The sequence below is a fragment of the Nanorana parkeri genome, unplaced genomic scaffold (genome assembly GCF_000935625.1).
Source record: "Nanorana parkeri isolate BGI_ZX_2015 unplaced genomic scaffold, ASM93562v1 scaffold1511, whole genome shotgun sequence".
NCBI classification, from domain to species: Eukaryota; Metazoa; Chordata; class Amphibia; order Anura; family Dicroglossidae; genus Nanorana; species Nanorana parkeri.
Genome location: NW_017307779.1, coordinates 102789 through 116045, shown reverse-complemented (window position 1 = coordinate 116045; position 13257 = coordinate 102789). Strand labels below are relative to the sequence as shown.

General features: G+C 41.1%; 1 protein-coding gene across 1 annotated transcript in view; it reads left to right on the top strand.

Moving 5' to 3' along the window:
* The window catches only part of LCA5 (LCA5, lebercilin), a 15851-nt gene extending 11192 nt beyond the window's left edge, over positions 1-4659 (top strand). Inside the window, exons 6-8 of the mRNA XM_018570346.1 lie at positions 62-195; positions 2168-2321; positions 3770-4659. Of these exons, the coding sequence (XP_018425848.1) occupies positions 62-195; positions 2168-2321; positions 3770-4545 (1064 nt within the window). The 3' untranslated portion in view covers positions 4546-4659. The remainder of the gene's footprint in view (positions 1-61; positions 196-2167; positions 2322-3769) is intronic.
* The last annotated feature ends 8598 nt before the right edge of the window (positions 4660-13257 follow it).

The window sequence follows — 13257 nt, the reverse complement described above, 5'->3', positions numbered from 1 at the left end:
AAAAGGCTGGCCCACCCTGTTTTTAGCTGCTGCTTTTTTTTTTTTTTTTTTTTTTTTACAGGGACAAACCATTCCATCAATGTGAGTGTCCAAACAGCTGAATCTTTGTCTAGTCCAGATTCAACTTTTCCAGAACCTCCACCTCTGATTTTCATGGATGAAACAATGGAGAACCAGCAAGAAGTTCCAGAAATGGTAATACATTCAAATATTAGTAAAAGTTCCTAAAGTTAACCTATCATGAGGCTAATACAGAGGCTATGCTTCTTTGGTTATAGACATCACTTTGAAAATGCTAGCTGCCGGGGTGTTATGCTGATTACAGTACTTCCAGAGTCAGTGACCCACAACTAGTATGCAGATCAAAAGTCAGCAATGTCACATGACGTTATCTACATACTTGTTCAAGGTCAATGACTCAAGGTATGTAAGTGGGAGGTTCAGTGCAAGTCATCAGTGGCAGCAGCCATTTTCTCTCATTGCAGGTGTACAGTATTTTAAAACCACTTTACCCACTTTTCCTTAAAAAGCTTAGTGACATTAAAGTCAAAAAATGTTTTCCCTCCCCCAATGTTAATGTCAGCACTTACCTTAAATGATGTCTCTTAATCCGATCTTCTTCTTCTTTCCTGATGTTTTCATCTGTCCCTCCAGCGGTGTGGCGGGTCTCCGATCCAGCGCTGACTCCTCTCTGCTTGCAGGCACTTCCGATCCCGCTGTGTCTGCATGTGGGTGCACGCGTCCATAGACTTACCTTGCGTCTCTGCTCGTCTCCCGGCCGAAAATCCGAACTGCGCATGCGCCCGCCCTTAAGATGCTTTGCGGCCGCCCGAACAGTTTCGGATTCTCGGGCGGGAGCGCGCGGCGAAAACAGGGTAAGTATGAACCGCTGTTAAAGCGGGGTGTTTTTTCCCCAACTTTTTCCCTATATCTACTGCTTGCGATATATGCAAAAAACAGGAGGGTTTAAGAAACCCTTTAAGTGAAATAGATTACACTATGTGAATGTGCTGTCTTTCAAGCAGTTTGTGAAGCTGTTTAAGATGCATGAAAGCATAACTGTAGGGTGGCTGAGCTGTGCATCTCTTACCATAATGTCAAATATATGAACGGACACATTGTGACAGACTAACCTGTAGGCTTGCCCTGCTGCAGAGGAGACATCTAAGTGATCTCATCGCCATCACTGCCATCTTCTTTCAGCCATCATCTTTTTTTGGCCATTGGGTGCACACTGATGATGTAAGTCTTGTGCATGCACACTGGAAGTATGCTATCTCAGGAGTGTAAACTGCACTGTTCATGTGCCACATTTAGACCCCATTCACACTGAGCGACGTGTCGCGCGACTTCTTCCTATTGGGCTGTATGCAATCAGGAGAAATATATCGCTCAAAATCGCTCTAAAAAAGGGTCATGTAGGAGCGACAAGCTACCAGCGACGAGCTACAAGCGATATTGAGCGACGAGATGTGAACAGCTACATTGAAATGTATTGGTGAAGCTACATAGAGCGATATAGCGCGGAAATATGAGCGATATCGCTGCAAAAATCGCTCGATAAATCGCTCAGTGTGAATGGGGCCTAAGTGTACAGTAAAAAGGAAAACAAATGTCAAGAGACAGGCAAGGTTCACTTTAATGTTGTCCGTACACTGTTTGTTTTTTGTGGGGCTGAACGAGAGAAAACTTTGTTCCCCCATCCACACTAAACCACATGGATGGGGGAATCTTCCCTGCCGGCTATTGAATTTTGACAGTGGCGGTTGTGCCACTGTCAGAATACCCAAATGATGGCTGCAGATGATTGGCTGTAGTCACTGTTTAACTGAAAATGTGTGGCCCTGCTCCATCAACGAAAGTCAATTGAAAAATGTACTTTTTTTTTTGAAAGGAATGGTGCTGACAGGGCCACACATTGCTCAAATTTGGCCTGTGTATGGCCAGCTTAAGGTGGATGCCCCTTTTTTAAAAGGTATGTCCTTTTTGTCTTTTCTCATTATCTTTTATGGATTTCATCTAAATACATTGGAGTATATTCCCACACATGATGGTGGTGTTTGCTGCATCACTGCCCCTGGGAAAGTCTTGCCATAATACTTAGAAATTTTCATTCAAGTGAAAACTTTTACTTTTGACATTTGTGTTCCTTTTTTTTTTTCTCAAGGAGCAAGACAGCCTCGCAAAGCAGATCAAAGAGGAAGCAGAAAGGCTGAAAAAAGAAAAAGAGAAAGCAGAAAGAAAACGTGATCTAGAGGAAAAGCTCAAGCGGGATAAAGAGCAAAAGATTTTGGAGGACAAAGCAAGAAAGCTGCGTGAAGGTAGGGAAAAGCTTAGACGCACTGTTCAGAGTTTATTTTGTTTTTTTTAATCACTTTTATTAAGTTTTTCTTTAAACAAACAACATAAAAACATTATATTTTCACGCTATTGTTTACTCTATTAAAAGAGCTGTCATAAGCTGAACATTTAGTGCCACATTTATAACAGAGCGGATATCGCTATACTCCTCAGTGAAACACCACACACACCCTGCAGAGAGAACTCTGTAAAGCACAAATGCTGTAAATGTGCTTTTTTTTTTTTTGTCCCCATGCCATGGTAAGGCCAAACTGTAGATTTTTAAATAGACCCCTTACATTTTGCATCCCAGTTAAATTTGAAAATGGAACCTTAAGAATATTCCTGCATATAGAAAGCAGAGCTTACTTACAACATCAGTTTTTGATTCAGGCATTGCTGTAGTGCACTAATCAACCCCAGTCCCTTTTGTTCATAATTTAGAAATGCCTGCCTGTAAAGCAGAACAGGAATTCTCAAACACGTCCACTGCACTCTGCTTGCCGCCGCTCACAAAAGAAAGGCTGGTGTTTAAAAATTGCCAATACAAAGTTTCTCACAGCCGCAAGTCAGATTCAAACCTGTCTTGGAAGTTTTAGAATGTGATTTAAGCAGACAGAAAGAGAGAGGAAGTTGAACAGCTCAAGCTTCAGTAAGTACAATGCCTGGTGAATCTGGGGGTGCGCTGTGAAATCCAGATGCACTGGAAGACACAAAACGTAGATTAAAGTAAATTAATTGAACTTTCTGAGTTTAGCAAAGTTTCAGTGTTGACCGATAGCATAGGTACCTCACTGCATTGCACATGTTGCCTTGAAAATTGTGTTTTAAAGTAAACCTTTCATGAGCGTAATATAGGGATTGTCGTGGCTTATCTCCCTCTAAAAAAAATTCTAGTTGCCTTGGTATTGTTCTGATTCACTGGCTTTAGTTTGTCACTGACCTATAACAGGTTTTCAGATCAAGAAAGTCCTAAAAGCTTATGTGCATACTGTATGTGTTCTAGGTCAGGAACTCAAATTATTAAAGCAGAAGGCTCAGAATGACAGCTAGGCATCAAAAGGAAAGACCATCAGTGACAGCCTCCAGTTGTTTGGTCATGACAAGTTTCTTCTAAATGAAACATGTAACTTTATCTGGTAATGGATGCCAGTATAAAGCCAGGGGTAATATGGAGCATATAGGAGACCTATATAGGTCAGTTTTATATAGGAGAACAATTTTTGGGGGGATTAGCAGAATATTAATGGGAAAGGATCCATGTCATTGCAAGTGCAATAAATCTTGCGGAATAGTATGACATTTCTGGCATGGCCATATATGGCTTTCTAGCTTCACATTATATAATGCATTTTTTATAGAACTGTCATCAATTTGTTTGTCCTAAGCTAAGTTCAGAATGTGTACTTCCTTTTTATGATGTTTGCAGAGTGGGAAAAGGAAGAGTTGGAAAGAAAAAGGAAAGAGCAAGATAAACTTCGAAACCAAGAAATTATAAACCATCCTGAAGAAGACCGACTTAGAAAGGAACTTTTGCTTGCGAAAATGTTTGAAATTGACAGAGAGAAGCAGGAGCCAATTTACTCTGATTCCAATAAATATGTTCCCACAGCACCTCTTGGGGATGCAGCTGGTAAAACGGACATGACAAATACAAAACAAAAAACATACAAGTTCTCAGAGCCAACTGAGAAATTGTTTAATGGACTTCCAGTCCTTGGAGGGCAAGAGAGATCTGTCCCAAGTCGTAGGAGTGAAATCTCAAGTGACAGCACTGGGGATATTACGTTTGGGAACTATACCCCATCTTTTGGGAAAGGAAGATCGCCTGGTAACAGCCAAAAGAAAAATGTATATGTGGAACCTCTGGTAAGCACCACCAAGCTGGAGATAAAGAAAGAAAAGAAATCAAATTTAATGGAACAGCTGTTTGGCGGTAGCCCCACTACTGTTCTTCCTTCAGTTTTAAAAGGCAATGATCAAACTGTTTTTACTTCCAGCAGTAACCGAGTTACTGACAATGACACAAGCAACACTCTGCCCTGGGAGCAAAACAACAAACTCAAAGGAAAAGGTGACATGGCCTTCCCCAGTGATGGCAAAACCGCAAGCTCCAGCAGACACCACACACAGCACCCAACCGGAAGGCCAATAGTAAAAGCTATTGATTCATTAGAAGATGAAATTGAAGAAGTAGCTTTATAGAATCAGAGGCATATGTGCCTGATCGACTACATTTTATAATTCCATGTCAGGGCATTGTATACTGTTTAAACTGGCCATAGTTTGTTTATGTCATTTTAATAAATTATTGCAGATATCTATAATGATTTCATAAATACTATTTAAGTGAACAGTGATCATGGGCATTGTCGTTGTACATGCAGAAGAACAATTTGTGTTTTAATGTTGTACATAATTGATTTTGCAATGAACCCATATTGTGAAAATGTTGATTTTATGTTAAACTAAGAGGTGTTTGTTTCTCATGAAAGAACCCTGGTCCAAATGAACACTTTTCTACAACTTCTAATGGCAGAGATTCTAATGTTCAGATTCTTTAAACATTTTTTTAATAAACATTTATTGTTTCACATCTTAAAGTGTTAAGTATAACCACAGGCAGAAGAGACATTGTTATTCTGCCCATTATTCATGCTTTAGCAAAACAGATTGAAGATTAAAATGATGAAACAGGAAGATTTCATCAGAGTATAATCTTCAAATAACCAAGGGATACATAGAAGGAACTTTCTGGACCTGGTCAGATCAAATATTGGCTACACAAGATGAGCTCTATTCCACTCTCCCCTGACAACTCAGGAAGGATATGGACTTCATATGATCACTAAAAATTAGAGGTGCACCGAAATGGAAATCACTGATCGCTGAGTGTGTGTACCCTGCTCTTCTCTCTGACACGCTGTCCCAGGAGGCTGAGCGAGCCCAGAAACGCGTTAGCCTAGGGCTAAGTGTGCCACGTGATCAGTACTCCTGACAGCTGGAGTTTTATACACATATTCAGCCTTTGCAACATGTGGATTATAGCTACAGCTGCAGTTTTCTGATGTGGAACTGTGTAGAAGGCTTCTTATGCACAAGAATTTGTGAGTATGTTTTTACCTCTGTCCTCCATGAATAAAGTGTTACTACACAAGGGAAGGCGCTAGGGATGCACCAGTACCATTTTTTTCCAGACTAAGTATGAGTAGCGATACTTTTTTTCCAAGTACTCACCGATACCAATTACTGATACTTTTTTTTTTTTATGTCGTGACAGTTTTTTAAAACAATATAAACTAATGATTTTAAGACAGTGGTGAAGTGCCAGTGCCTGGTCTCAGCTGCAAACGCTGCGTCCCTGGTAGTTCTGCCACTGACCTCAAGCTGTGGAGGGACTACAAATCTCAGCAATACATTATACAACAATGCAGAATACCACAAGCTATAGAGGACTCCAAATCCCAGCAGTACATTACACAGAAATGCAAAATACCACCATCAGCTATAGAGGACTACAAATCCCAACAATATATTATACAGCAATGTAGAATAAAACCATAAGCTAGAGGACTACAAATCTTAGCAATACATTATACAGCAATGCCGAATGGCAACTGCCTATAGAGGACTACAAATCCCAGCAATTCATTATACATCAATGCAGAATAATATGAAGCTACATACTCTGTGCTGCTCCAGGGTGCCGGGCTAATGTCTCCAGCAGAGGCTCTCAGGTGGCTGTGTGGGGTCTCAGGAGGGCTATGTAGACTCTTAGGTGGGCTGTGCAGGTTCCATATTATTATATAATAAACGCTTACCCCTGTAGTGCCCCTAATACAAATACAACAGCAGCAGTGATAAAATTAAGTGCAAATAAATCCCCCACAACACCACCCTACAACTTTAAATATGATGAATATCCCTATAAAGTGCTATGAGAGTTTCAAAAGCACATATAAAGTACTCAGGGAATATAATAAAAACTATGTGCTGTATTAGATGATCCCTATACAGCGCTATTTGTGATCATAACAATTATTCATGAAGTGCTCACTTTCACAATTATTTCCTCTTAGACATAAATATATAAATGTTCAAACTTATTTCATAAAAACTCCAAGAAACAATTACAATACATGAATATAAAGCATGTGAGACGGAGTCTTTTTAAAACCCATCAATCAAATGCAAAAAAGTAAGTTTTCACAAAAACGCATTGGATGGGCGGGGTATGGTGACACTGCCACAAGCCGACGCTGGAGAGACGCTGAATTAACTGGATGGCTATGAGAAGTGAATGATCACTTTTTAGTTTTTAAGTGCAATTCATGTTTTTAAGCAAGCTTTTTAAATGGTTTTACACGGTGTGTAGTATTTAGAGATGCACCGTAATGCAAATTTAAAAACCGAAATTAAAAAAAATATCAGACCGAACCGAAAAATGTTTTTATTTTAACTTTCAAATTTTTTAAAATATTTTATTTGTATTTATTTTTATAGTAGCCATACTCTGTCCTCAATTATGTATGTTTGCATTGGCTCTCCTTCCTGACACGCTGTCACAGGAGGCTGAGCGAGCGTTGCAGAGAGGAAAGCCCAGCCTCCTATGACACCGCGGGCTGTCTCCGCCCACACACCGCTCTGCCGGACTGTGATAGGAGGCTGAGCGGTGTGGGAGGAGAGACGCACAGTTTCCCTCCTCCCCACTGGGACACAGAACAGCACCCAGCGGGGAGGAGAGAATACACGGATGCACCGATGTATCGGCCAGAAAATGGTACTTTCGGCATTATGCCAAAAGTGGCATTTTCAGCCGATAGGTTATGGCAGCCGTTATATCGGTGCATCCCGAGTAGTATTTGTTCTTATTGAGCGGTGGAGAGGAATAATTAAAGTTGTGGGTCTGTGTTCGGATAAAGGGAGGAGTTTGCTGCTTAAGAGAAAGAGCTGTATGGTCATTTTATTCTAATTGACCAACAACCTCTGCTGAATGAGCTGTCTAGGAGATTGATCACACAGGTGTATTTGATTCTGCACTGAAGAGCACTTTAATGTAAAAATTTACTTTTTTGCACTGAATGGGTTTTAAAAAGACGTTGTGACATGCTTTATATTCATGTAATGTAATTGTGCCTTAGAGTTTGCCTCCTGCACACACACAACCACCTTGCTCCCCTCTGACGTCTGGGTGGAGTCCTCCTGAACACCTCTGTTCATCTTCCCAGCTGGAGCCCTGAACTTCAGCCAGCACCCTTTCCATAAGGGCTATGCACAGGTGTGCAATCATCAGGTGCTGGCCCCTACTAAACCATGAACCCGGGACTGGGGATCTCATCCCTCCTAATTCTCTTAGAAATCTCCCAGTTCCAGGATTCCATGCCAAATCCACAAAACTTTGGAAGAACTGCAAAGTCAGCTCTTTCCCAGTACAAGTACTTGCTTTCTGGGACCGCTCAACCCCTCTGGCTGAGAGTCCTGGGTGACTACAACCCCCAGTTCTACTGTGGGATTGCCACACAATTCCACTGTGTAGTGCGTGCATGTGTGTATATGAGTCCCTGTGCGGTCTTCGTTTTTAAGAGTACCTGTACCCCTGTATGTTACGGTCCCTAAGGACGTTATCTGATTGATTTTTGAATTAATCAATATTCTCTGCTGATACCACTGCTTGTAGCAGATAGTTCCAAAATTTAACCACTCTGAAAAGAGTGTGTGGTTAAATCTTTTCTCCATCAAATTTAGGTGGTGGCCTCTAGTCTTTTTTTGGGAGCTTACAGTAAAAAGTTTATTGGTGATGTTGCCATCACCACCAAACATTTTGTACATCAGAATCATGTACAAAGCTGTCAAGTACAGAAGTTAAGAGCATCCAGTGTAATAGACGCTTTAGAGGCACCAAACGTAGGAGCTGTGGGAGCAGGTTGCAGAGATTTGCAAGAGGTGCAGAGAGCCCCCAACCCGAGTGAAGGGTTACACAGTTTGACACTTGACCCACAGCTGAAGTGCCCACAGCTGTGGTACACTTCTCCCTCTTTGAATCTGCCATGTCAAGTCTCACTGACAAAAAATAGCTACTGCCTACAAATAGGGGTCACAGAGGTTTCCCGCCCTCCCAGCTGAATGAAGTGTGTCAGCGGGTTGGATGCAGGAGTCTGTATGCGAGGTAGCCACCTATACTAAGGTGCTCCTATCCAAGTAGCAGGAATGTTATACGCTCTCCTTGGAAAAGTGGCAACCAGGACAGATAGACAGGGAATCCAAATCGGCAGGCAAGTTCATAGTTTATACGTAATAGCAGGTCAGGGCAGGCAGCAATACTATTGAGGTCGAGTAACAAGGCCAGGGGTCAAAATACCAGGAAGTTATACGAAAGTTAAGTAACGAAGGCTAGGCACTACTAGAGGCAAAGCTCTGAAATAACCAAGCGCCATTTTGTGGAGGAAGTTGGTATTTATAGTTACAGGTGCCTCTGATGTCACAGGAGGAGGCATTGGCTTCACTATTATGAAGCCAATGTACACAGTGTGTGCACATTTTCCTAACAATATACTGTTGTCAGCAGCAGGGAGCGCCAGAGGCATTACATGATCTACTGAGCTCAGTTGAGCTTCCACAACAGCTGAGCTCACAACAGGAAGATCCTTGCTATTATCCCTGCTCAATGCCCGAAGGGGGACCCGAAGCAGCGGTGGGCTCATGGACATGACATGCAGGCTGTGTCTGCGTCCCACAGCAGGTAAGTCCTTACAAAGTGAGCCAAGAAAGGTACTTCTATAATGCTTCAACAGGCGCCTAAAATGGCATGAGTCTTTGTAATATCCCCTTTGCACACCGAACCGTTATACCCGAGAATCCAACTGGCGCTAGAACAACTGGTGGATGGTGCCAGTGTTCAATCTAGAAGATATTTTGTCTGCACACCATTCTGCTTCATAATGTGCAAAATTCTTCCCACAGAAGCTAGAAGTAGGAACGCATGTACTAACACTAAGAACTAGTAGCCTGATAGTTGGTAGGAAAAGGATCTAACTTCCAGCAAGAAGATCCCTTGAAGGCCTCTAGACATACCGAGGCAACCTGCAATGTTCTGTCTGCTTAGTTGATAAAGAAGTACAGGATTTATAAGGGATGGATATTTCCTTGTAAAGAAGAAAGGAGGCACACTTGTGTGCATGTCCCTCACAGTTTAAAGTAAGGAACAACAGAGGCAGACATCTGGAAGAAATAATAGTAGAGTCTAGACGGAAACAGTATGGACTATGATAACTGACGCAACACAGTTTAGAGCAGTGTCAACTCCCAGTCAGTTACAGGAGAAGTGCTCCAATTTTTATGGAGGCAGAAATATTGCAGCCTCCAGATAAAGTCCAGCTGAGGCCAAATTAAGGAACTGACTAACAGAGAAAATCCTCTAACTTGAGAAAATGGACTGTTAAGATTAACTAGAGTCAATGAGTAGGGAAGTAGATACATCCATAAGGAGACTCCTGCAAGGATGAAAAAAATGAAAAGGGATAATTCCCACCTAACTGATTTCTACAATAGTGATCGGAACTAAGTGGTTTAAAGGACGAGTTTAGTGCTTTGCCCAAATTCCAGACTGTCCTAAAGGAGGAGAATTAGAAAATACTAAATGACAACACAAATAAGGGGACTATGTAAAAGGAATGTCTCCCATAATCCCACAAGCACCTAAAAAGGCAAATGGCAAGAGATCATATACAGAAATACAGTACTTAAAAAAAAACAGTAAGTTAAAGCCATAATCCTCCCTGTGAGATAATAAACTTATCACACTAGCAGTTATATAAATATCATAAAATGATATTAAATGTATATAAATTATAAGCATGTGCCTAAAAAGTGCTATCAAATAAAAAATCCAGTGCAGTTAAAAAGTGCAAATGTGATAAGCAAAGTTCAATAAAGTAGAAAACGTTCATTTAATTAATTCATCCCAAAGTGTACTGAAAAAATCGCAAAAGGAAAAAGACCCATGATTTTCATTCTTCAATCCAGTGCCAGGTAATTTATAGGCAAAACAACTAGGGATGTTCCAATACCACTTTTTTTAAGACCAAGTACAAGTTCTGTCCCTTGGGTACTTGCCGATACCAATTACCGATACTTGTGACATTTTTTTTTTTGTTTTCTAAAACAATACAGACTAATGATTTTAGGGCAGTTTCTTGCGGAGCATGTTCATAATATTTCCCATATCCAATCGAAATTCTCAGTCATTGCTTCATATTATTATTATAATAATACAGGATTTATATAGCGCCAACAGTTTGCGCAGCGCTTTACAATATAAGGAAGACATTACAATACAATTCAAGACAAGATGGTAAGGAGGGCCCTGCCCGTGAGGACTTACAATCTAAAAGGGAGGGAGAAGTGATACATGAGGAGGTAGCTGTGTGGGGATGAATTGTTTGAGAATGTGATCGTTCAGTGGTTGAATTGAGGTGGGATATCAGCAATATATCAGGTTTAATTGGGGGAAGTGGGACAGATTGGAAGAAACAGGGGAGAATTGTTACTCTAATTCTGCAAACTGGTCATTTAAAGTGTTATAATTCTCCCCTGCTAACTTGAATAGGTTAAATGATCCATAGTACACACAGTTCCAGTACATTGCAGAAATAGTTACAATTCTCCCCTGCTAACTTGAATAGGTTAAAGTTAAAGTCAAGTTAGCAGGGGAGAATTGTAACTCTATTTCTGCAGTGTACTGGAAGTATGTACTGTGTACTATGGATCAGTTAATGGTTAAATGATCCGTAGTACACAGTTCCAGGACCAGTACACTGCAAAAATAGAGTTACACTACTCCCCTGCTTCCAATCTGTCCAACTTCACTGAATTTCTAGATTGACTATCCGAGCACTTTAATCATCATGAAAAATATGTTTCAGGTCTTGCAAGTATGCGTTGAACTATGTTGATGGTTCCTGAAGATATTGATGAATTTGGGATTTTGTTTATTGCAATGTATTATGAGCAGTGAGTGTGAGCAGTATGACAGAGATGTATGTGTGTGACAACATTGTCAATTTTAATATAAGATATTATGGTGCGGTGTAGGTTATTACATACCATGTGAATTTTAGATGTGGATCAAGAAAATATTTTGATAAGTGTTTAACCCCCTGATCCATGTTGTGGTCTTTTTGGCAGCATTGTCCTTAACAAGACAGCATATTTTTTGCACTAGGGTAGAAACACCAGTCAGTGCTGTGGATAGGATGTAAAACTATCAGCGTACACTGAAAAGTCAGGCTCTCACAAAGCCTAGGGAGTAGTAGAAACTAATCCTTATCGAGCTGGCAAGTCATGGCACAGAGCTTGAGGAGAGACATACATCACAGGAAGTGCAACCCAAGATAATTTAAAAGGACTCCACCGCGGAGGAGTGAGGGATTGAATAATATACCACTCTCAAGGATATATCAGGGTAGAAATCAGAGATCCTAGGGTCAGGGAATTCAAACAATTCTGGAAAAATGTGCAATGGGGTGTGGTAATGCCAGAAGGGATATTGAGCTGCAAGGGTGTGTCTGAACATCCAGACATATATAGTTATATGTCTCATATGTCTTATAGTTGATAAGGATTAAAAAAGACATAGGTCCATCCAGTTCAACCTATGTGTATGTGTGTGTGATTTATACTCTTTATCAATCCCCATTAACCCTGAAGACATTTAAATGTTGTTTTTGATTTTGTCAACACTCTTGGCTAGTACCACTACCTGAGGAAGGGAGTTCCACATTTTCACTGCTCTAACAGTAAGGAACCCCTTCTGCAATCTAAGGTTAAACCTCCGTCCTTCCAACTTAAATTTGTGTCTGTGAATCTTCTTCAGGGAACTTAGAGTAAACAGATTATTATAGTCACCTTTCATAAAATTGTACATTGTGATTCCCTCTTAAAGTGACATTAAACCCTCAGATTTTTTAACATAAAACAATACTGTAATGTGTGCCTTACTGTAATCCATGGCTGTTTCCCTTCTCTTTGCTGCTCTTCCTTTTAAATCCGTATCTCTTCTCATGCTGGGCAGAACTTCTGTTTTGCAGCAGACTGCCTTGTCTCTGAAATGGATACATGGTGTCTGTGTGCAGGTTCACAACCTGAGCCAGCACTACAGGAAGAGGCACTCAGCTACAAAGGGAAATTCTCCCCAAGCATGAGAAGAGATACGGATTTAAAAGGAAGAGCAGCAAAGAGAAGGGAAACTACCATGGATTACAGTAAGGTACACATTACAGTATTGGGTTATGTTAAAAAATCTGAGGGTTTAATGTCACTTTAAGCACCTCTTTCCAAAGTCAATAAGTGTAATCTATGTAATTGTACCTCATAGGTGAGGTCCTCCAGTCCTCTTATTGATTTTGTTGCCCTTCGCTTGACTCTCTAATTCAATAATATCTTTCCTGAAGACTTGTGACCAAAACGGAACTGCATATTGAAGAAGAGACCTTACCAGTGTTTTGTAAAGGGGTATAGTTATTGATTAATCCCTTGAATATATACCCTTTGTAATGCATGAGAGTATTCGACTAGCTTTGTTAGCTGCAGCTTGACACCACATGCAGTTGCTAATTCTGGTCTACAAACATCCCCAGATCCTTCTCCATCACTGATTCTCCCAACGAAGCCCCTCCTCATGTTTATTTTGCAGGCATATTTTTGACACCCAAGGGCAGTGCCGGACTGGCCATCGGGCACACCGGGCTTGGCCCGCTATGTCCAATAGCCTGCTCTGAGAGCTGGAGTGATGAAGCACAGAGCGGCCAGACGGAGCACAGAGCGGCCAGACGGAGCATCCACTGAGCGCAGCCGCCCCAACTCCGCCACCTAGAGGGCGGACCTACCGCAGCAACAGTGCCCAAGCCTGGCCCAATATCC